Source organism: Mobula birostris, chromosome 3, assembly GCF_030028105.1.
Source record: "Mobula birostris isolate sMobBir1 chromosome 3, sMobBir1.hap1, whole genome shotgun sequence".
In the NCBI taxonomy this organism is placed as follows: Eukaryota; Metazoa; Chordata; class Chondrichthyes; order Myliobatiformes; family Myliobatidae; genus Mobula; species Mobula birostris.
Genome location: NC_092372.1, coordinates 146,525,936 through 146,549,733, shown reverse-complemented (window position 1 = coordinate 146,549,733; position 23,798 = coordinate 146,525,936). Strand labels below are relative to the sequence as shown.

The 23,798-nt window shown below is 39.3% G+C and overlaps 1 protein-coding gene across 1 annotated transcript in view; it reads right to left on the bottom strand.

Annotated features, from left to right (window-relative positions):
* The window catches only part of LOC140194728 (cytoplasmic dynein 1 intermediate chain 1), a 208,536-nt gene that overhangs the window by 167,575 nt on the left and 17,163 nt on the right, over positions 1-23,798 (bottom strand). Inside the window, exons 2-4 of the mRNA XM_072251990.1 lie at positions 12,630-12,747; positions 7,106-7,220; positions 3,112-3,202 (exon numbers count right to left, since the gene is read on the bottom strand). Coding sequence (XP_072108091.1) covers positions 3,112-3,202; positions 7,106-7,220; positions 12,630-12,737 — 314 coding nt within the window. The 5' untranslated portion in view covers positions 12,738-12,747. The remainder of the gene's footprint in view (positions 1-3,111; positions 3,203-7,105; positions 7,221-12,629; positions 12,748-23,798) is intronic.

Here is a 23,798-nt window from a genome sequence, read left to right as displayed (position 1 = left end):
ATTAGGAAGTCGGGGATCCAATTGCAGAGGGAGGTACAGAGGCCCAGGTTCTGCAACTTCTCAATCAGGATTGTGGGAATGATGGTATTAAGTGCTGAGCTATCATCAATGAACAGCATCCTGACATAGGTGTTTGTGTTGTCCAGGTGGTCTAAAGCCACGTGGAAGGCCATTGAGATTGCATCTGCCGTTGACCTATTGTAGCGATAGGCAAATTAGAAATCTCTTGTAGTTTAATCTGGGGTGCTGTCATAATGATTCAGCATTTTACATTTTTTCCCTCTACAGGCCAAATAATGAGCTATCAATTCTAACTATTAAAATACAATTTGTAAAATAATGCCTGCATAAAGCAAATTAAGTACTAATGCTACTAAGATCATGATATTGAAATAACTTTACTGATCGCTCAAGCAGGCTATCTTTACTGAACTTGCATTCCCATCTAACTAAAATTCAAGGCTGTGAACTTGCTGTTGAGCCAGGAATGAAATTCTACAACTGTGTTTTAATTTCCTTTAACAGTTGTTTTTCTCTAGATCTCCCAACCACTAGTACATTCTAAAAAACTAAAAAAACTTTTAATCATCTTGAAATCTTACATTTTTCCACTATCATTTAAGCCTTTTTAGTATTTTGGTTCCAATATGAACACTGCAATCTTCAGGTTCCCTGTTTCAATAATTAATGACTACTTCTGGTACTGTAATCAGAGTATAGACATGGCTTGGATTGACAATTCTGCACCAACTCCACAAATGCAACTTGCACCCCTCCATCATCCCAAGTCACAATCTCACAGGTCTCTAATCTGTAAAATAAGTACAAGCTCGCATGGACTCAATGCTTCCTACAACTGTCCATATCATCATGCAGTCAACAATTACACTAATGTTTAGTATTCTATATTATTTACATAAGCATTCTTTATTAAGACAACAGCAAACAATATGTAATCTTCTTAATGACTAGATTACAATTATACATGAAAGTTAAATAAACTCAGTGGTCATTTCCAGGAATTGCAAAAGTTAAAAATCAAAAACAAGAACAAGCAGGCTGGCTTTGTTAAAAAAAAAATCCAAAAATAAAAACAGATAATCAAATTTAAACAAGAAAAGTTGGTCACTGCTTGTCTTGGAGCCCCCCCCCCCCAAAAAAAAACACCAATCCAAATTTAGAGGCAATTCCAGCATGCAAACACAAGTGACACAACTCCATTGCTTCAGGTCAAGTTATCAAAATGTCCTTGCAACCCACGTACAAGTAAAAATCCAGCTTCAGGGACAGTAGAAAGGAAAACCACAGCGATCTAAACAAAAAAATGCCTGATTAATTGAAAGTTATTTTCCTAGCTTGCTACACCTTTCTCCAGATATCCAATACAAGATATTTTGGCTAAGAAGTAGAAACTTAAGTATTGCATTTCCTTATGCCAACCTAAAAAAAATCTAATGAATTAGAATACAAAACATCCCAGATCAGAACTGAAATTCCAGCCTATTACTTTAATCAACAAGGCAATTAACTATTTGAGGTGGCAAAGTAGTGTAGTGGTTAGCACAATGCTTTAGGGTATCAGCAACCCAGGTTCAATTCCCACCCTTGTTTACAATGAGTCTGCCTGTTCTTCCCATGATTGCGTAGGTTTCCTCTGGGTGCTCCAATTTCCTCCCACAGTCCAAAGACGTACCAGGTAGTAGGTTAATTGGTCACTGTAAATTGTCCCCAATTAATCTAGGGTTAAAAAGGTTAGTTGCTGGGGCAGCATGGTTCGAAGAGCTAAAAAAATCCATTCGACACTGTATCACAATCAATTGATAACTTAATAAATAAAAACATGTTTTAAATGATGTAACTGGGTAAAAGCAAAGCCTGGTTAAGCTAGGTTTCAGATTTCCTAATCACAGGGAATAAGATCCCATACCATAATTTATATATTACTATTTTCCTTCACCACCCAACTCCACAAACCCCTCTCATCATATCACCCAATTGACTCTGAAAATTCATTAATGTGCCAGTTCACACCCAAACATTTTGCAAATTAAATATTCTGCTATGACTAAATACCCAAAGTATTCCTGTCAAAATATGTAAAAATGAAATTGACTAAACATTATCTGTTCACCTGTATCATTACTACACTCAATGAAAAGTTACATAGGTGAGATGTATATTAGTGATTCTCTCCAAAAAAAAAAAAAAAACAGCATGAAGGGTCACACATTGAATATGGAAGTGGCCTGTGTCACATGGTCTAAATGTCCCACACAGAAAACGTGACAGCATGGCACTCTGCTTATATCATGATTCCTATGAACACAAAGTATGGTTCTTTATTTATAACGATGTTATTTGATTTCTTACTAATTTCTTCTAAAAACCTGGTACAAAAAAAATATTGTGCCTTGGGGAATATATCACTCTTTTGGTGCCATTTTTAAAAAATTAATGCAGTTGCCTGCATGTGTCCACTTTAGCAAGATTAGTTCCAGCTAATACTAGTTTCTTGTCTCAGCATAAAGGCTATGGATTGAAAGTCTGTTATCAGAGCTTCAAGATCTACAGTAGAATTTAAAGAGCAGGGTATCAAACAAAACCAAGACAACATTCTCTTGGTAAATTGATATATCATGTGCTAATATGTACAAAGCAGGCAGGTGGCGTAGTGACATCAGCGCCGGACATCCGTGCTGGGTTGAGCGTCGAGCTAGCAACTTAGCCTCGTAAAAATAAGAAAGCCTGCTTAAAAAAAATGCTGTCATGACGGCGTCCCGATGACTCCAATGACTCGGAGTTAAGAGCTTTCTTCAAATACATACAAGGTCAATAGGATAAGACCATAATCCAAGTAACGGAAAATAGTATTTAAGGGCTTCAGATTTTTTTGGGATGGAGACCCATTCTCAGGGTAGAGGGATATATTCCAGGTAGTCACAATGAATTTTAGTACAACATTAAAGTTTAAAATATTGGAAGTGTTTAAATAAATTTAGTAAGGGATGGACTTCAGCATGAAATAGAGGTAAGTGTCAACGCTTTTTTCAAAGCCACAGTGCAAAAGATACCCCTGATAAAAATTAACAACTGACAATAAAAGCTAATTACCTTCCAACATGTCCACCATCTGCAGAATCTTGGCTTCCAGCTTCACTGGGTGTGCTCACTGATTTCGAGGAGGGAGACATGGGGGTTGGAACTAAATAATGAAAATAACAGGCATCCCATGTTACTAGCTGCAAAGGTTGCACTGATGGTGAGCAGTGTCAGACAAGAAAACAAAGCAAACCCAAAATATTAAATTAACATGGAATATGGAAGAAAATGGAATTGCAATGGCAAAATTCAAAAGAAGAAGAAAGAAAAAAAAGAGGAAAGAAAAAGAGGGAAGAAAGTCAAACGAACACTGAATTTTTATCTCTGCAAAAATAATCATTTAAAATGAGTTTGGAATGCACACAATCGCATTAAAATGCAGTAGGGTTTCAACCTTCACCATAAAATAGCCAGGAAACAATCTGAATGTGCAAATAGTCTAAACGTTTCCAATTCTTGCAATGAATTCAGAGACTACTATCATCACACAGGCAAGAAGCCAAATCAAGCTGCCAGAAACAAAGGAAAGGTATTACAATATTACAAATATTGTATTACAAATGACCAACCCAAATCATCAAATTAGGTTAAAATTCTCTTGCCTTATACAGAGAAACAGATGACATCTGATGCAGCTGTTGGAGCTATAACATGAAAACTTCCCATTCTAATAGTTACAAAAAAGGGAAAGAAAATTTTCAAATGATTTTATAGGCTTTTAAAAAGATTTTGGATGCAAGTTATTGAATAGTTCAAATTACAGCTGAAACCCTCAAAACACTCATAATATATATACACATACATGTGTAATTACATGCACATTTATTCTTGGGTATTTGCAAAGAACCACTGCTAACACAAACACCAGAATGAAATCAAAAATATTTTGAAGAAACTGCTCAACAAAAGGCCACAAAACATTTAAACATACATTGTAAAGCTCATATTGCAGAAAGCAGATGATTTAAATAAAAACAAGGTTTAAATACAATTAATATCATGACTTCTTCAACTATCTACTCACCTATTTAATACAAGTGTTAACAAATTCAGTGAACAATCTAGTCAAAGTTAATGTGACCCCCATTTAACTGGCATAGACAACGACATCAAAGCTGTGTTAATTGAAAATGCTGACATTAACCCATATAAATATATTTTGGGGCAAATAACCACAAACTTGGAGATAGGTTTTTAGGATTAGATTCGAATAATTTATCAATCACATGTACATCAAAACATATAGTGAAATGCATCTTTTGCATTAACAACTAACCCAATATGAGGATATGCCTGCAACTTTCAGCATCTTAGGGAGGTAAAAGAAATAGTAATTACCAGAATAGATCTTTCGGGAAGCATGAGATGTTACATTAGTGATAGAGGAAACAGTCAGTGACTAGCTAGATAGAAATAGAATCAAGCAATGGTGATTCTGCCCAGATGGGGAGGGCAATAATGGTCATCCATGCCAAAGGCCGCAGCCAAACTGAAGAGGAGGAGCAGATTACCTCCATAATCGCAGGGGAGGTCATGAATGACTTTAGTCAGAGCTGTTCCAGTGTTGTGGCAGTGACAGTAACCCAAATGGAGGAAATCTGCAAGGAGCCCAGGGTTAGATGTACATGAACAGTTCAGGAACACTTATTATCCCTCATCCATTAGGCTGTTGAACCAGAGTGAATAACCTCACTCACCCAAACATTGAACTGATTCCACAACCTATGGACTCACCTTCAAGGATTCTACAAACTCAGCTTCTCGATATCTATTATTTATTTATTTTCTCTTCGTTTGTATTTGCACAATTTTTTGTCGCTTCCATATTAGTTGCTGTTGTTCCTTTCCACGGCTTGTGGCGCATTGTTTAGCAATCTTGTTGCTTCTTTTGCATTTTTGTCTGTGTGGTGTTTTGTTTTTAAAGAAAAGGCTGAGTGGCGAGCTCGAAGCTCAACCCAGCACAAATAGAAAGTATGCAAGTAGCTAGCCGGATTCGAACCCGGGAACACTCATCTTGAAGTCCATTGCAGATGTCACTGCACCACCGGCCAGCTTAATTACACATTGGTTATTTGCCCGTTACCGTTGTGTGCAGTTTTTCATTGATTTATTAATCTCAGAGTAGTGCATGGTGATATAGATGTAATTTGATAACAAATTTACTTTGAACTTTAGAATCTTTGAATTCAGGAAGCTGCAATAGAAGAAAGAATGGGAAAGAAACTGGAGGTGAAAGTTGCTATTGCCAACAGTTAAGAAATTTGACAGAAGTGGGGTGGATCAATTTGAAGGATAGGGGAAAGTACCAGAGAAGAGATTTGGGGTGCATAAGAGAGTGCTGTTAAAAATCATCATTTAACATCAAACAGAAAGGTCTTTAGTCTTCCAAGAATAGAAAACTTAAGCAGCACACAAATATCATGGACAAAGACATGGCTGGTACTATATATTAAAGAAAGAGGTAAATTTCCTTTGGTAGAAAACCATTTAAAGAAAGGTTAAAAGATAATGATACTCAGGAAGGATCAATAATCTTTGTACAAGAAAGTACAGGTATGGCAAGTAAATAAGACAAACAATTTTTAGGCCTTATTAGCATTATTTGAGTAGTTACATAGGGTAATTGGGATACTGTGTACAACATTACATCTCCTACTCAAGGATGAATATAATTGCAATAGAGATTGCAATAAAGGTTTACCAAGATTTTTTTTTTCAAAAAAACTAGCATATGGAAAAAGGACTTGGGAAGGAGCAGTTTTAATCTTTAGGCCAGAGTTTATAAAAATGATCGGTGATTTCACTAAGACATACAAAATTCTCACAAGTCTGCTTGACATGCTAGATACAAAGGTAATGTTTCTTCTACCTCACAGGTCCAGAACCAAGTCAGGGTCACAGCCTCAAAACCAGAGGTCAGCCATCAAGACTAAGATGAGAACATTTTTCACTCAGCAGGCAGGGACTTCTTATAGTTCTTCGTCAAGGTCAAGGGTCCCAGAATGCTCAAGGCAGATAGCAATTGACTTTTAAAAATTAATGGAAATCAAGAAATATGGAGCAAGTGCAGAAAAATGTTATCAAGGTAAATGATCACACTAAAAGGCACTGTAGGCACAAAGAAACAAAATTACTTCTGACTATATTTTATTTTATCTAGTTTGTTAGCTCTTCCATTGCTTAGCAGGTTTAAGGCTTGCCCGTTTACAATTCATGTGCTTTTTAAAAAAAAAATTCATCTAATTTCTTTGCTGGTGTTGTCTCACCTTCCAATTTTAATTTATTAATTTGTTTTCCAAACATTGCTAGCTAATCCACAAATTTTCTGTCGGCATCACTATTTTCCCCAAAGAGAATCATAATCACTAGCATTACTTTCCTGTTGAACTCTTAAAAATATTTTAACATTCTAATATATACCCATCCACCCACAAGTATGTTAGAAATGACAAATTTCTTTATGGGCATTAGGATAATTAAACACTAATGAACATTGTAGGGACATTGCAGGCTAAGCGGAAATAAGATTAATGAAGCTGTCAAGGACCCAAAGGGGCAATTGGCAATCCATATAATAAATGCATTAAAAATATTGATCATCTGTTTGCCTAGCAGAAACAGTTTCAACGATTAGGCAAGGTGCTTACATGAAGGAAACGTTTCAACTACAGGGTCAAAAATGTTACTCCTGGACCAGAATAAGAAAATATAGTCTTGATTTTGAAGAGATTTTTAATTTTTAAAATTCAAAATGAACTTGGTTTATAAATTTTCAAAGAAGCTTGTAAAGTACAATGTCAAACTCCTGAAAGTAACACAAACTAGGTCATCAACCAATAACAAGATGCCCCTGAACAGGTATGTTGTCCTTACTTATGCATTATTTCTTTAAACTTACTCCCAGGGTTCCTCACTTTTAAAGTTACGAGGGAGGAGGAAGAATCTGGAATATGTGCAAAATTGTCAGCCTTAACAAGGTCACAGAGTATGACAGCATACTTCTTACCTAGTGCTGGCTCTGGGGCTATACCAATGCTCTGCAACAAAGCCTCTGTCTCTCTGCGTTTGCGGTCAAGGTCAGAATCCTCTGGGGGAGTCTCTTTCTTTTGATGCAACTCAGCCTGAAAGGACAACAGAAAACTCTACAAAAGAATTCTGGATAAAATATATTTTGTTTTCCTGTGAATCTGAAAAGAAGTTCCACATTCAAGCATTTAATCATACAAGATGAATAAGACATGAACCAAATGGTTAGGCAGGAATATGCAGTTTTCCTTCAAAGCTTAAAGCCCATTTAGTATAATATTTATCACTCCGAAAATATAACTGAAACTTTAAAAGGAATCGACTATAAGGCAAAAACTCCTTTACTTCACTGGTTGTCATTTAAATTCTCTGGGCAAAGTACCAAGGAAAATTGTGCTGATTGGATTTCTATCTGTTTATGAACCCACAATGTGCAACTGCCCACAGAGTGCACAAACTGAACAATTTCTTATAAGTTTGACCTTTCTATTATGCATTACCAGCACACAATAATCCACAAAAATTCACATAGTAAACAACATCCAATCATCTGTAACACTGAAGATTAAAAAATTAGACATGCTTTTCTTCCCTGTTATAGCTACTAAATTCCAATTACAAGTTTCTGTTCAACTTATCTTTCCAGAATGTGCCACATAGACATGGTTGAACTGTTTTCCCATCTCTTTACATGTGAAGTACCAAGCAATTTTTCTTTCAAGTTACTAGCTTGTTCTGCTTTGGTTTCAATTGCTTCATGAGCCGGCAGAATTTGGATGGGTGAAAATGGTACCACCAAGTCCTAGAGTACCAGCAAATCCTGGAAACTGCAGAACCTCAAGCTGCCCTTCTGATTCTCTGAAAATAGTTATCGAAAACCATTAGTATTCAAAAGGTAATGAGACTAATATAGATATTTAACAAATTTAACAAAATTTAGACAAAACTCACAATGAACTTTGCCTAAGGAATTCAAAGGTGCAAGAGATTATAATAGTTCAAGATGAAATTACTGAGGGATCGGACAGTGAGGCTTTATAGGTAGAAATGAGAAACAGGGAGGAGTGATTACTATGTTGAAAGTGTACTGTAAGTCTGCTCACAGCCAACAGGAATTACAGAAACAAGTATGTAAGGAGATTCCAGAAAATTACAAGAAAAACAGGATTGTCGTAGGAAGCTATTTTATCTTTCCGAAAGTGGGCTGGGAGTGCTAAGGCTTAGATGGCGTGAAATTTGTTAAGTGTTCAGGAAAGTTTCCTCATACAATATATTGAAGGCTCTACCAGAGAGAGAGGGTAAAGCCTCATCCAGTAAGGGGATACTTTAGGACCAGAGACCACTGCTCTATTAACTTTAGATTGGTTATGGAAAGGGACAATTCTGGTGCACACATTAAAGTTCTGAACAGGGGCAAGACAAATTTTAACAGTACAAGACAGGAACCTGCAAAAGTTGATTGGAGAGGGTTAATTGTGCAGAAAGAGACATCTGGAAAGTGGAAGGTTTTTAGAAGCGAGAGAAGAATTTCAAGGCCTGCTTTTCCCCTGAAACAGTGAAGGGTAACACTGGGAGAAGTAGGGAATGTGGATGGTGAGGGACACTAAGGCTCTGATCAGGAAAAAGGAGGCACGAATCAGGTACGGGCAGCTGAGATCAAGCATATCCTTGAAGTATAGGAGGATACAAGATTGTCCTGCAACAAGGGCATCAGAGGGACAAGAGATAGCTTCATAGAGAAGAATCAAAAAGAAATTTACTCAGTAAACTAATGGAAAAAAGAGCAACTAGAAAGAGAAAATAAAGACCAAAGTGAACATCCTTGTGTAGAGCCTTAGAAGATGGGTATTCCTCCTCTGTTTTCACAGTGGAGAAAGACTTGAACAATTCAGATCTTGAGAAGGTAAATGGGAAGAACTTGGGAATTACAACACAAGAGATACTGCACGTCTTAAAACTTAAGTTAGATAAATCTCCAGAGCCTGATCAAGAATACTACAAGAAGCTAGAGAAGAAATTCCAGGAGCTCTGGATGAGATTTATGTATGCACCATCATTAGTGATGGATGAAATGCCAGAAGACCAATGTTGCGTCTTAAGAAAAACCTTAGAACTATAAGCCAGTAAGCTTTCCATCATAGGTGGAGAAGTTACTAGAGTGGATTCTGAGGGATAAGATACCTGTATGTTTGGAAATACATCAATTGATTAAGAATAGTCAGTAACAGCTTTGTGTGTAGAAGATCATGATTCACTGATTTGATTTAATTCTTAAGGAGGTACTCAAAAAGGTTGATGACGGTATGGTAGTAGATAAAGTCTGTATGGACTTCATTAAGGACTTTGATCAGATTCTACATGGTGGGCTCCTATAGTATGTAGAACTACAACTCAGCATTCAACAAAATTATCCCATCCAAACCCACAATCAAGCTCCAAGACCTGGGCTTCTGTGCCCCCTGCAGCAAGTGGACACAACTTCCTCATTGGCAGATCTCAGTGAAGCTTGGTCACAAATTCCCCTCTTTGCTGACCATCAACACAGGTGTACTTCAAAAGTGCATGCTTAACCCCTGCTGTATTCTCTACATACACAAATGTGTGGCTGAGCACAGCTCTAAGTGCCATATAAATCAAAGGTGGTGTGTCTGTTTACCGAGATAGAACACCTGGTTGAATGTTGCTGCAACAATAACCTCTCGCTCAGTGAGAGTAAAACTAAAGAGCACACTCAGGAAGGGGAAGGAGGGCAAATATATGCCATCTACATGGGGAAGGTGGTGGAGGAAGGAAATCAGTGGAGAGAATCTGTTTTAATTTCCTGGACATTAACACATTAGATCACCTGTCCTTGGCTCTCCATACAGATGTAATCACAAGAAAAATGTGCCAGTGCTCTTACTTTCTTAGTAGGGGTTTAGCTTGTCACTGAACATTAACAAACTTCAAAAGACATACTACTGAAAGTATCCTGCTTGGTGACATCATGGTCTAGTACAGCAATTCAATGTGCAGGAACATAGAAAACTGCAGAGTGGTGTTGAGCATATTACAGGCACAACCCTCCGCACCATTGGAGGCACCAGCAGAGGGCACTGCCTCAGGAAGGCAATATCTATCTAAGATCACCACCATCTGGATTACTCCCATCTTCTTGCAGATACCATCAGCAGGAGGTACAAAAGTCTCACACCACCAGGTTCCAGACTATGACCTCTTCACACTAAAATGGATTTTTCTCTGTTCCAGTTGTATTTTCTCTTGCAAAAATTGTTTACAGTTGTCTTGTGGATGCTGTTTATATGAGGTTATGTGCCTGTGACACTGTTCCAAGTTAGTTACTTATCGCCCCTGTGTATAATGTGCACTTGGGCATGTGACAGTAAACTCGACTTTGGCTGGATCAGTATATAGAATAAGCTGCCAAAGGGACAGGTACATTAACGAGATTTAAAAGGTACTTGGAGAGGTAACGGATAGGAAAGGCTGAGGAGGGATGTGGACCAAATGGACTAGCTTAGATGGAAATCTTGGGCCAAACAGCTTGTTTCTGTGCCATATGACGCCATGACTGAAGCATTTGCCTTTTCTTTTGATACATGTTTGGTTTTGCTCTGGTTGCAAAACTTGCAATTTCCATTGACCACAGCATATCCGGGAAAAGTTCCAGCGAGATTAAGTGGAACTGTTGGATATATGCACTCTCTGTTACACTAAACAATGAAGTAATATCTGCAGGTTTGCTCATTTAATCCCTCCCAGAGAAGTCAATGTCAGCAATAAATAAAATTCACAGGACTCCCAGTGTCTAGAAAATAATTCATTCACAACAGCACCACTACAGACAAAGCAGGAAGGAAGTTACACTGTGATTTTCCATTTACCAATCCTTCCTAACCAACTCTCGCAATTTGAGAATCTATTCCACTTTCACTTCTAGAGGTGCTTAATTTTAAAATGCAATTTTAACAATCATTCAATGTTGAGATTCAATGAATCTATGCAAGAGTTCTGGCCCTACATTCCTCCTTAGAACACCTGGAGAATAAAGACACATACGTAAGGCTCCTTTTCATTGACTACAGTTCTGCCTTTAATACCATCATTCCAAATAAACTGATTCCTAAGCTCTGGAACCTGGGACTTAGCACTCAGATCTAAAGCTGGATCTTCGACTTCCTCACAGACAGGACCTAGGCTGTAAAAATAGGGGACAAGCTCTTCTCTACAATCACTCTGAACACCAGCGCCCCACAAGGCTGTGTACTCAGCCCTCTGCTGTACTCACTGTACACCCATGATTGTGTAGCCAAGTTTCCATCAAACTCAATATATAAATTTGCTGATGACACCACAACTGTAGGCCGTATCTCGGGTAATGATGAGTTTGAGTATAGAGAGGAAATTAAGAACCTGGTGGCATGGTGCGAAGACAATAACCTATCCTTCAATGTCAGCAAGACGAAGGAATTGGTTGTTGACTTCAGAAGGAGTAGAGGACTGCATGACCCCATTTACATCAGTGGTGCACAAGTGGAACAGGTCAAAAGCTTTAAGTTCCTCGGGGTCAATATCATAAATGACCTCACTTGGTCCAACCAAGCAGAGTTCACTGCCAAGGCCCACCAGTGCCTTTACTTCCTGAGGAAGCTAAGGAAATTTGGTCCGTCCTCTAAAACACTCACTAATTTTTACAGATGCACCGAAGAAGGCATTCTTCTAGAGTGCATCACAATCTGGTATGAAAGTTGTCCTGTCCAAGACCGGAAGAAGCTGCAGAAGATCGTGAACACAGCCCAGCACATCACATAAATCAATCTTCCATCCTTGGACTCACTTTACACCGCACGTTGTCGGAGCAATGCTGCCAGGATAATCAAGGACACGACCCACCCAGCCAACACACTTGTCATCCCTCTTCCCTCCAGGAGAAGGCTCAGGAGCTTGAAGACTCTTATGGCCAGATTTGGGAACAGCTTCTTTCCAACTGTGATAAGACTGCTAAACGGATCCTGACCCGGATCTGGGCTGTACCCTCCAAATATCTGGACCTGCCTCTCGGTTTTTTTGCACTACCTTACTTCCCATTTTCTATTTATGATTTATAATTTAAATTTTTAATATTTACTATAGATTTGTACTCTAGGGAGCACGAAGAGCAGAATCAAATGTCGCTGTGATGATTGTACGCTCTAGTATCAATTGTTTGGTGACAATAAAGTATAAAGTATTTGGCAACTTGAACCTTGTACCCATTTCGGAACCTACTAAGTGAATACTTCAATAGACCAATACCTGGTGGAAAGGTTGAGGAGGCTTCACGATGGAATGTGAATAGCTTCATTTGACAGCTCCAACTAGCCAGAAATACAATAAAATGAATTGAGCATTATACCAAGTAATCTTCAAAATGTGATCCCCGTGAACTCGTTTAAATCAATTACACTACCCATTTCTTTCACCTTAAGTGTTCTACATCAACTATTATTCCCACATTGACTGACCTCTTTCTTTTTCCGTTCTTCCTCTTTTCTTTTTTTCTCCTCTCGTATCTGGGCCAGTCTTTGCTTTTTGCGCTCCAGTTCTGCTTTTAAATCACTTTTGTCTGACATGTTGATGCACCTGAAAGACCACAGGCAAATGGTTAAAATATTAGACTCCATGTACAATAAATTAAAAAAGTACCAAAAAAAAATCAAGTAATTTACTCCTGCATTAATCACCTAAATACCATTTCAGGACAATCTGCATTTTACAATCAGGAAACAAGTTTGTTGAAAGTGATAAATATTACTTCAATACTGTACAATAATCCAACTCTTCAAGCACAAAGTCTACACACATGGGTGATATGATGCTTAACACTTAACAAAATGCAATCTCAAACAGTCCTTCTAGATGAGCCAACACTTCATCTGCAAGTTTGTTAGGGTCATAACCCAAGGAGTCCTTCCAGGTGAGGCACCACTTCATTTGCAGTTCTACTGTGTCTAGCGCTCCTGATGCAACCTGCTCTGCACAGGTGAAACCGGACATAGAATGGGAAACCTCTTTGTCCAGTACCTTCACTTTGTCCTCAATAAGCAGGATTTCCCAGTGGCCAACCATTTTAATTCCATTTCCTGTTCCCATTCCGACATGTTGATCCATGGCCTCCTCTACCGCCACGATGAGGCCACTCTCTGGTTGGAGGAGCTTCATCTTCCTTCTCCCAACCACCTGGCTTCACTCATCACCTTCTGGTTTGTACTCCTTCCTCTCTACCAACCTTCTCATTCTGCCTTCTGCCAACTTCATTTCTAGTCCTGATGAAAGATCTCAGCCTGAAACATTGACTACTTATTCTTTTCCATAGATGCTACTTGACCTGCTGAGTTTAATTTTGAGATACAACACGCTCAGAGGACCTTCCAGCGCAATGATCCCATGCCCACCCCATTACACCCATGTGACCAATTAACCAACAGACCCACACACCTTTGGAACGTGGAAGGAAACTGGAGCCCCTAGAGGAATCCACAGAGTCATGGGGAGAACATGCAGTACAAACTCCTTGCAAATAGCAGTGCAGATTGAACCCAGGGTTGCTTGCACAGCAACACCGTTACACTAACCACTACACTACCAAGCTGCCCTCGAGCATACTGTACACATTACATAACTGAACTCCTGCAAAAATCAAAACGAGCAGAACCACCGGGTCAGTGGAAAATCCACGTGCATCAGTGTTCCTCTACAGGCAGATTACATTAAAAATTCCTCCCACAACCAAAAATCTCAACTGTGAGTCAGAGGCAGAACATTAGTGTAAAGAGCATGAAAGTAGGTGTTCATGCCATCCATCAAGTACCTATCCAATGTAATCCCATTTTCCAGCACTCAGCTTGTTGCTCACCGTACCATGGTGTTTCAGAAGGTCACTGGTATTATTAGACATTGTTTCAGTACCTGCCTTTAACACTTTCTTAGGTAGAACGTTAACACATTTCTACCTTTTTGGGCTGGATAAAATGTAATCTCCTCTAGATATTATAATAAGACATCCGAGTAGAGATAGGACACTCGGCCCATTGTCTGTCCCGCCATTTGATCATGGCTGATTTATTTTCCCACTCAATCCAATTCTCCTGCCTTCTCCCCGTAACCTTTGACACCCTTACTAATCAAGAGCCTGGCAATCTCTGCTTTAATTAAACCGAACTTGGCCTCCACAGCTGGCTGTGGCAATGAGTTACACAGATTCAACATCCTCTAGCTAAAGAGATTCCTCCTCATCTCTGTTCTAAAGGGATGTCCTTCTATTTTGTGGCTGTGTCCTCTGGTCTTAGACTCACCATGTCCACTCTATCCAGCCTCCTTGGTGCCAGTTTCAGGAATGTCTTGGATCAGGTCTACAGCATTCTGAAAAGGGTGGGTGAACAGCCAGGAGTCATGGTACATAATGGTACCAACAAAGACAGGAAGCAGGATGAGGTTTTCAAGGGAGAATATAGGGAGTTAGGTAGGAAGCTGAAAAACTAGACCTCAGTGCTAGTAATCTCTAGTTTGCTACCTGTGCCACTTCGCAGTGTGGGTAAGAGGATGATGATTTGGCAGATAAATGTATGCCTGAGGAATTGGTGCAGGGGGCAGGGTTTCAGATTTCTGGATCATTGGAATCTCTTCTAGGAAGATATGACCTGTACAAGGAGGACAGAATACATCCTGAACTTGAGAGACCTCAGTATATCTTTGCAGGCAGGTTTGCTAGACCTGTTGGGGACAGAGTTTAAGCTAATTTGGCAGGGAGACGGTGATAAAGCAGATGGTATACAAGTAGACGCTGTATGTAGTGAGACTGGGAAACAGGCAGATGATAGGGCAAAATCACAGTCATAGAATGAAGTGTAACATGGGGGGGGATCAAAAGGGTGATGAAAAAGGACTGAAGGTGTTATATTTGAATGTATGCAATTTTTCAGAATAAGATAGATGATATTGTAGCACAATTAGAGATTGGCAAGTATGACGTTGCGGGCATCACTAGATTATGGCTGAATGAAGATCATAATTGGGAGCTTAACATCCAAGGATATACATTATATTGAAAAGACAAGCAGGCAGAGTGCATGGGTAGCTGTTCATAAAAAATGAAATCAAATCCTTAGAGAGAAGTGACATGGAATCAGAAGATATAGAATCCTTGGAGATAGAGTTAAAAAATTGCAAGGGTAAAAACAACTTGATGGAAGTTACATAAAGGCCTCTGAATAGTAGCCATAAATTATAATGGGAGATAGGAAAGGCATGTCTAAAGGGCAATGCTATGATAGTTATGGGGTATTTTAATATGCAGCTAGATTGGGAAAATCAGGTTAGTGCTGGACCCCAAGAGACAAAAGTTGAAGAATGCTTACAGATAGCATTTTAAGAGAAGCTTGTAGTTGAGCCCATGAGGGGAAAGGCAATTCTGGACTGGGTATTGTGCAATGACACAGATTTTGTTAGGGAGCTTAAGGCAAAGGAACCCTTAGGAGAGTGATCATAATATGTTAGAATTCACCCTGGGGAGGGGTTGGGGGGGGGGGAGAGAGACACACAATGACTAAAGTCAGACCTATCAGTATTACAGTGGAGTAAGGGGAATTACAGAGGCATGAGAGAGGAGCTGGCCAAAGAAGGGGATCACTAGCAGGGATATCAGCAGAACAGCATTGGCTGAAGTTTCTGGGGGCAGTTCAAAAGGGATAGGATAGTTAAACCCTCAAGATGAAGTTGTATACTAAAGACAGTTTGAGGCAACCGTGGCTAACAAAAGAAATCATATAGCTAACATGAGAAGATGGTGGTGCAACACAGCGCGCAGCGGCCACTCTGGTGATGAATATATGTTATCTGTCAAGTAGGGTGCAGTGCACAATTCTGATTTGATGGAGACAGACTTGAGAGCACAGAGGAACATCTGGTGAAACTTCTGAAATGCCTGTTTCGCTGCCGCTGCTACTGTGTGATCCAGAATCGCCAGAGGGGAAGGCCCCGAGTCCTCGGCTTTGCTTGTTGCTCAGCAGCTGGGGCGAGGTCGAAGCGCTCGGCAGAGATGGTGCTCGGTGTCGGAAGGCTGGTCGGAGGCTCGAAGTTTTCGGACAGACTCAGAGTCGGCTGTGGTCGGGTGCTTCCAGGGTGCTGCATCGGCAAGTTTGCGGCGCAGGAGGATCATGGCAGGGAGAGTTTCTCCCTTCTACTGTCTGTGTGAGATGATGAGGCTATCAGGACTTTGAGACTTTTTTTTTAAACCATGCCCATGGTCTGCTCTTTATCAAATTACGGTATTGCTTTGCACTGTTGTAACTATGTGGTTTTTGTCAGTTTTAGTCTTGGTCTGTCCTGTGTTTCTGTGATATCATATTGGAGGAACATTGTATCATTTCTTAATGCATGCATTTCTAAATGACAATAAATGAGGACTGAGTGTCCTCGTAATCTAATCTAAAAAAAATCAGATGGGCTTAAAAGGGAAGGAGAAGAAATATAGCAAAAATTAATGGGAAGTTAGAGGATTAGGAAACTTTAAAAAAAAATTAACAGTAGACAATGAAGAAAGCCATAAAGAGAAAAAGGATAAAATGCAAAGGTGACCTAGTTAGTAATATAAAGATACCAAAAGGTTTTTCAGATATATAGACTAAAAGGGAGGAGAGTGTGGATATTGGACTGTTGAAAAATTATGCTGGAGAAGTAGTAATACAGGGCAAAGAAATGGTGGACAAACTTAAGTATCTTGCACCAGTCTTCACTGTGGCAGTATGCCAGTGTCAGGGGACAGAAGTGACTGTAGTTCCTATTATGAAGAAGGTGCTTGGGGAGCTGAAAGGTCTGAAGGTAGGCAAGTCATCTGGACCAGATGGACCACATCCTAGGGTTCTAAAAGAGGTAGCTGAAGAGATAGTGGAGGCATTAGTAATGACTGTTCAAGAATCAAAATGGCTCCAGAGGACTGGAAAATTGCAAATGTCACTCCACTCTTTGAGAACGGAAGCAGAAGAAAGGAAATTATAGGCCAGTTCGCCTGACTTCAGTGGCTGGGAAGATGTTAGATGTGGAATCCATTATTAAAGATTCAGTGTACTTGAAGGCACACAATAGAACAGTCCAATATTCAATAAGTTTCAATGCGATTCCCCCTACCCCCACATTCTTCTAATCTCCAGCAAGCACAGGCCCAGAGCCATCAAGCACTCATATGTTAATCCTTTCATTCTATGAATTCTCCCCGTAAACCTCCTCTGGATCCTCTCCAGTGCCAGCCCATCTTTTCTAGATAATGGGCCCAACACTGCTCACAAGGCTCAAATGTGGTCTGATTAATGCCTTATAAAGCCTCAGCATTTCATCTTTTCTTTCATATACTACTTCTCACAAAATGAATGCTAACGTTACATTTCCCTCCTTTCCATCTGACTCAGTCTGCAAGATAACATTTAGGGAACCCTGCATAAGGACTCCCACATCATTTGGCACTTCTGATTTTTGAAATCCCCCCCCACATTTAGAAAATAGCTTATGCTTTTACACCTCCTACCAAAGTGCATGACCTTACACTTCCCTACACTATGCTCCATCTGCCACTTCTTTGCCCATTCTCTTAATCTATCATTTTACAGACCCCATTTCGTCAACACTACCTGCCACACTATCTGTGGATCGCAAAACCTCATTCAATAATGAACATCCTACCAACAACTGAAGTTAGACTAATTGTCCCTTTACCTCAACCCAATATCTGTAGTTATAAATATTTCTGCCAAAAGAAAATTTTCTCATCATCCACCCAAGGCTATTCAATCTTGTACATTTTACATCAGGTCCCCTTTTAGCCTCTGGTGCTCTAATGTAAACAAATTTTGCCGCTCTAGCCTCTACTCAACAGTTGAAACAATCCATTCTGGAGAATCTCCTCTGCACCTTCACCACTGTAGTCACATCCTTCCTATGCCGTGGCAACCAGCAGTACAGTTTAACTAATGTGTAGGAGTGAAGGAGGTGAATGGGTATCGTCAGAGCTTTATAAACTCCTAAGGACATAGATATGGATATATGGGGACGTCAAAAACTAGAGGGTTTAAGGAGTGAGAGGTAGATTTAGAGAGATAATCAGTAAATGGTTGTCCCGTGTATTAAGATAGTGAAATTTTGTTTGCATGCCATCCAGACATTCCATACAAACACACTGAGGTAGTACAAAAGGACAAACAATAGCAGAATGCAGAACATAATTTTACAGAGAACAAATAAGGTGTAAGCACCATAATGAGGTAGATTGGGAGATCAAGTATTCAACTTTGACCAGGTGTTTTTCCACACAGGCACTGGTAGGTATATAGAATGAGCTGAGGGAGAAAGTGGTCAACTGAACAATTACATGGATAAGAAAAGTTAGAAGATATGGATGAAACAGGCAAATGGGAGACATGGTGTTCCCATTTTACTATTCAACATGCAAATAAGACTAGTTCAGGTAGTCAAGAATGGGTGAATTTGGTCAAAATGCCTGCCTCCAGGCCGTAAAACTCTGTAATTATGTTTTATACTGTTGTACCACAACTCCCTCATCTTATATTTTGTCATACTTTAAACATCTTATGTAACTACACTGCTGCCTTCAGGATTCCACGAACATAGACACCAAGTCACTCTGTTTCTCAGCACTTCATAGCCTTGTTAGTCCTTCCTAAATGCATCACCTTTTTAAAGGGATAAATTATTTTTGGCATTGCCCAACTCATCAATATCATTCTGTAGCTGAAGGCTACACTCTTCACTACACTCACACCAATCTTCATGTCATCTACTAACTGAACCTCCCATATCCAAATTGTTAACATTTATGACAAACCAGGATCGCAGCCCCAATCCCTGAAGTGCACCGATGGTCAAAGGCATCTGATCACAACCAGTCTCTATCTACCACAACCAATGTAATTTCAGATCTAATAAGCTCTTACTTTTTGGACCACTCCCCATGTGGGACCTTATCAAAAGGCCTTACTGAAGTCCATGTAGACTACATCAAACACACAAACTTTATTGAACCCCAGTTACCTCTGAAAAGTTCAATCATCAGTCAGAATCTCCACTTAGCAAAGCTATGTTGACTGTTCTTGATAACCCTGACACTCAGAAATCTTCCCAATAATTTCTCTAGCTCTCATGTTAGGCTCACCTGCCTGTAATTATCTGGCTTATCTTTACATTCTTTCTTGAACTGAGATAACATATTTGCTGCTGCTTAGCCACCAGGCATCTCTATGGCCACAGAAAATTTGAAAATCGCAGCCTCAGGAAATTCCTCCCTCTTCTCCTGAAGTAGTCGGAATTTTAATCAATCTATCAGGCCTTTGGGATTTATCCACCTTTGAGCCCTCAATACCCCTTTCAAGTGTTAGTTTTTTTTTCTAGAATTTCACTGTTCCCCTCTCTGATCTCTTCAATTACACTGTCTTTCTCCTTAAATGAATAATTCTTGCTTGTATTCAACTAAGACCTCACCTACATTCTCTTACTGCACACGTTGATCCCTAGTGGCCCCTCCTCTTCCTTACCTTAACATACATACAAGATGATTCAGGATGTACCTTAATCTTGCCCCCAGTGTTATTTAGTACCCACCTTTGTCCTCCTCAAAATGCCACCCATCTGAATTCCTGCAAGGCCTCTCCTTGATGTGTTAACACCGTATTTTAGGGATACATTTATGACAGAATACACACACTGGCACCCGCACTGCAGGATTTTTAAATCTGCCAGCATACATTAAACTTCCAAAATTTAAAGAATCACAGTATGGTTAGAAAGGTTTGTTTCATACAAGGTGACACTGTGAATGGTGAAAGGTAATCTGAGTCTGCTGTTCACACCAGCTCTTTCCCCTCAACCAGGTCCAGTAACTCCAGAACAAGTCTAAAATGCCATCCGTTTGCCAACTCTCTTATCAATTCAGGGTAGCAAGAAATATTCAGGAGTACCAGGCCTTATAACTTCAATTACCACATTGCTTACAACTTAGGTTTTGAATTGTAATGCAAAGCATTGCTACATAACTTTTAGTAACAAATAGTGCCCTTGAAATAAAGTTGCCGAGTACTTTTCTGCACCTGGAATGGAATTATATAGTTTGTAAACCAGTAAAAAGTGTGAACATCCAGAACAAACTGAAATTCTAGTACACTGTGTGAAGGGACATAGTGACATAAAAGTTAAGAGTGTTTTTTTTTTGCTTTATCTGTGTTTGAAACCTCTTTGGCAATGGTAGTGGAGCAAGAGGGAAAAAATTAAGCACTGAATTTATAATTTTCCATTCTTACAATGAAAATTGCTAGTGCAATCGACAAGCATGAGTGGTTGTGTCTATTTACCGTAACTTCCAAAAATTATGTAAAAAAATCAGATGCATTGCAGCATTTATCTGGAAAGACAGACAACTTTAGATCAATTATATTGAATTTGATAGCAATGCACGTGGTCAGAAATCAGCTTGCAATAAGAACACACAAAATGTTAAAACAATAAAAAAGGCATTCTACCAACACCCTTCCCACCATCTGGGATTTCAAACACCATCCATTTGAAGCACTTGTGCTAGATTTGATGTAATATGGAGCAAGATATCATCTATTGGAGGAACACACAAGGACAGGCAGCACAAGGGAAAAGCAGTAATGGTTGATGTTTTAGGTTGAAGCCCTGCAGAATTCATAGTATACTGTACTTACTGTTTGTTCACAATAAATTCGCCATTGTGGAGGACGGCTCAAACACTATTTAGGCTCCATTGCCCCATCATGTTAATTCCCTATTTCATTCTCACATTGGCTTTTGTTTTTTGGCCCACTATATTGTTCATTAAATGCTATAATCTCCATGAGATTAGACATGGCAACGAACACTTTCCTTCATTCATGTGCCTCATTACCACCACTATAATTCTGGCCCGGTTCTAGCTTACTGTCTAGCTGGAGGAAGTGTAATGCTGCCGGCCTTTAACCAGGAAACTGGGCACAGTTGCAAAGAGTCAAGCTTTGTCTGCAACACAGAACAAGGCCAAAGTCACCTTATGTCCTAGGAAATCAAATAACCTCAGAGGTTAGGGTTATATACCAACATAAACAGTCAGACTTATTTTTGACTGCTTGCATTTGCACATAGGCAGTCTGCTTCATTTAATCCTAGTGCTGCCAGACAATAGCTGCTGGCTCTGCAACTTTCATGTTAAAATGTGATTATTTGCATTACTGCATATTAAGACTGAAAGCATTGTGTTTTTAAATAAAGGCAGCAGGTAAATATAAATATTAATTTAGCATCCTAGACAAGGCTATCTAATGCTTTTATCCTGCTAATCATGCTATGCATTATTCAGTAACATACTGTACAATACCATTACACTACACAGACCTGAGAATGAAGTATTCAAAGTCAGCAGCAGAATGGCAACCAGAGAAGCACATTATATCCCAAAAAACTGAATAAAACAGTACAATGACAAAGCTGAAACAAATGAACAAACTACATCTGTGATTTCCTAATTACACTCTAACCTCACATTAAAAAGTTACTTGACAGGAAAATATCAGTCCATAAAGAATGATTTTCCATATCTTCATTCCTATATTTGTAGATCTTCTGGCCACCTTCTGTAAAAAAAGGATCATGAACGTCTTTAAGGTCCCCAATTAATCCCACATTGTATTTCTAAAGATGTATTTATAATGTCGCAAAGAAAAACAAGGAAAATACTGTGAATTCTGGTTAATTAGGCATTCCATTTGTCAGGGCAGTCGCTTATTTGGAACAACTCTTAAAGAACAAAAACTAATTGAGAAAATAGCCGGGTTTCCCTTCGTTTAGTTGTGAGCCTAAGCTGCTTAATTGGGACCGGAAACTGATACCAAACAGTTTCTAACTAGTATTAGGTGCATGCACTTGTGTAGCCATAAGACACTACATCATACTTAGGGCAAACAAATTTTTAAAATAGCATTGGTTGCGTATTTGTGTTCAAAAAGCAGTGATTTTTTTCACTGATAGTTGGCAAGCAATAATCAGCAAGACAACCCAGAACTGCTTTGCTCACTGCAGTTTCAAACATTTAGATGTCAGAAACAGCTGGGAGTGAAAGTGAACTTATTTCACTACTTCAACAAGAGATATTGACAATCATTGTGAATGTTACAATGAACAAGATTTGGAGGATGCAAATGTCAAATGGATTGTATGAGAGCAGTCCATTATCTGTCCAGAGGAGTAGCACCTCTGGTGAAGGGGCTTACCATGTCCACCATGGGGCTGGTCACTCAAATTTGGTCCTCACCAGACACTCAGCCCTCACTTGTGGCTCCAAGTAGCTGTTTGCATGCAACAGCAGCCACACCTCGGTACACCACTTTGACAGGCAGGCCAAACCAGCTGAGGGTAGCTGTCGGATCTCATGCCCCAGTGAGACAGGGATATGCTTGTCCTAGCATGTGAAACCAGCTCTGATGTACTGAGATCAAACGGCCAGGAAGGCAAATTCGCAACACTTCCTGGAGAGTGAAAGGCATCATCAAAGCAACATATCAATTTTATGTCTATTCTGTATTTTGTGATGTGATTATTATGGGTAATCTGTCACATGGTAGAAGCAAATGAGTGTGGTTACATGTTCATGCTTTGGGTTAGTTAGTTCGGAGTGAGCAAGGGGGAAATGATTGTTTTTGTTGACTACTCATTATGCTTCGCTAATTGGAATGCTAATTTAGTTCAATTGCTAATTATACTCAGTTATATTGCTAATTAGAATGTTTAGTCATGCTATTTGAATGCAAAGATCGCTAATTTAGATTTGTTGTTTTTTATAAAAAAATTGATACAAGATTTCATAATAAAGGATCGAATGTACCTTTTTGGAAATTCGTCATACGGTGTCAATTGCCCTGGCTTAGTTTCTCAGCGGTTTTGGTTTGTTTTCAAGTAACCGCTACATTCTGTCAACGAGTTTTATCAAACAAACACCAGTCTACGACAAAGGATTGCCTTGGACCCCTTAGCAAAGTTAAATCATAAGACTCAACATGTCAGAAACAGAAGCAGTTTGTGGTCGGATTATCTGTGAGCTTTTGTTGATTCATGCTGTGTGTTTGTGATTTGAACACAGTTTTGGATTGTCAGTGCTGCCTGTCCATTGGGGACCATTGTTCAATCGTGTAGTGTTTGCCTAAGGGTCCATCACTTTGTTTCTTGGATATGCTGAACTATTCCAGTTGCCAACATTTGAATTGAAAGCTGTTTGTTCCTAATGGTTTGTTTGTTGACTTGGTTTATTGAATCAAATATTGCCAGTGCTGCAGGCAAAGAAAGAGTTAATTGCAAGTCGTGCAACTAGAGAAAGTAACACAAGTGTATCAAGGCAACCTCCCGGGAGTGCAGGCTTGCAAGAGAGAAATTGAAGCGAAAACTAAGGCTAATCCAAATGAAAGTTTTCAAAAGGAGTGTGAACCAAATGTGATCAAAATTAAAGGTTTAATACCATCAACTAATGAAAATTAAAGAAAATGCCTTACAAGTGCAACCTCATCTTGAGGATTTCACTCATCTGTGAAGCTGTTGCTATGCAATATCACATACTAATTTTATTATTTCCCAAGGCTGAACATGAA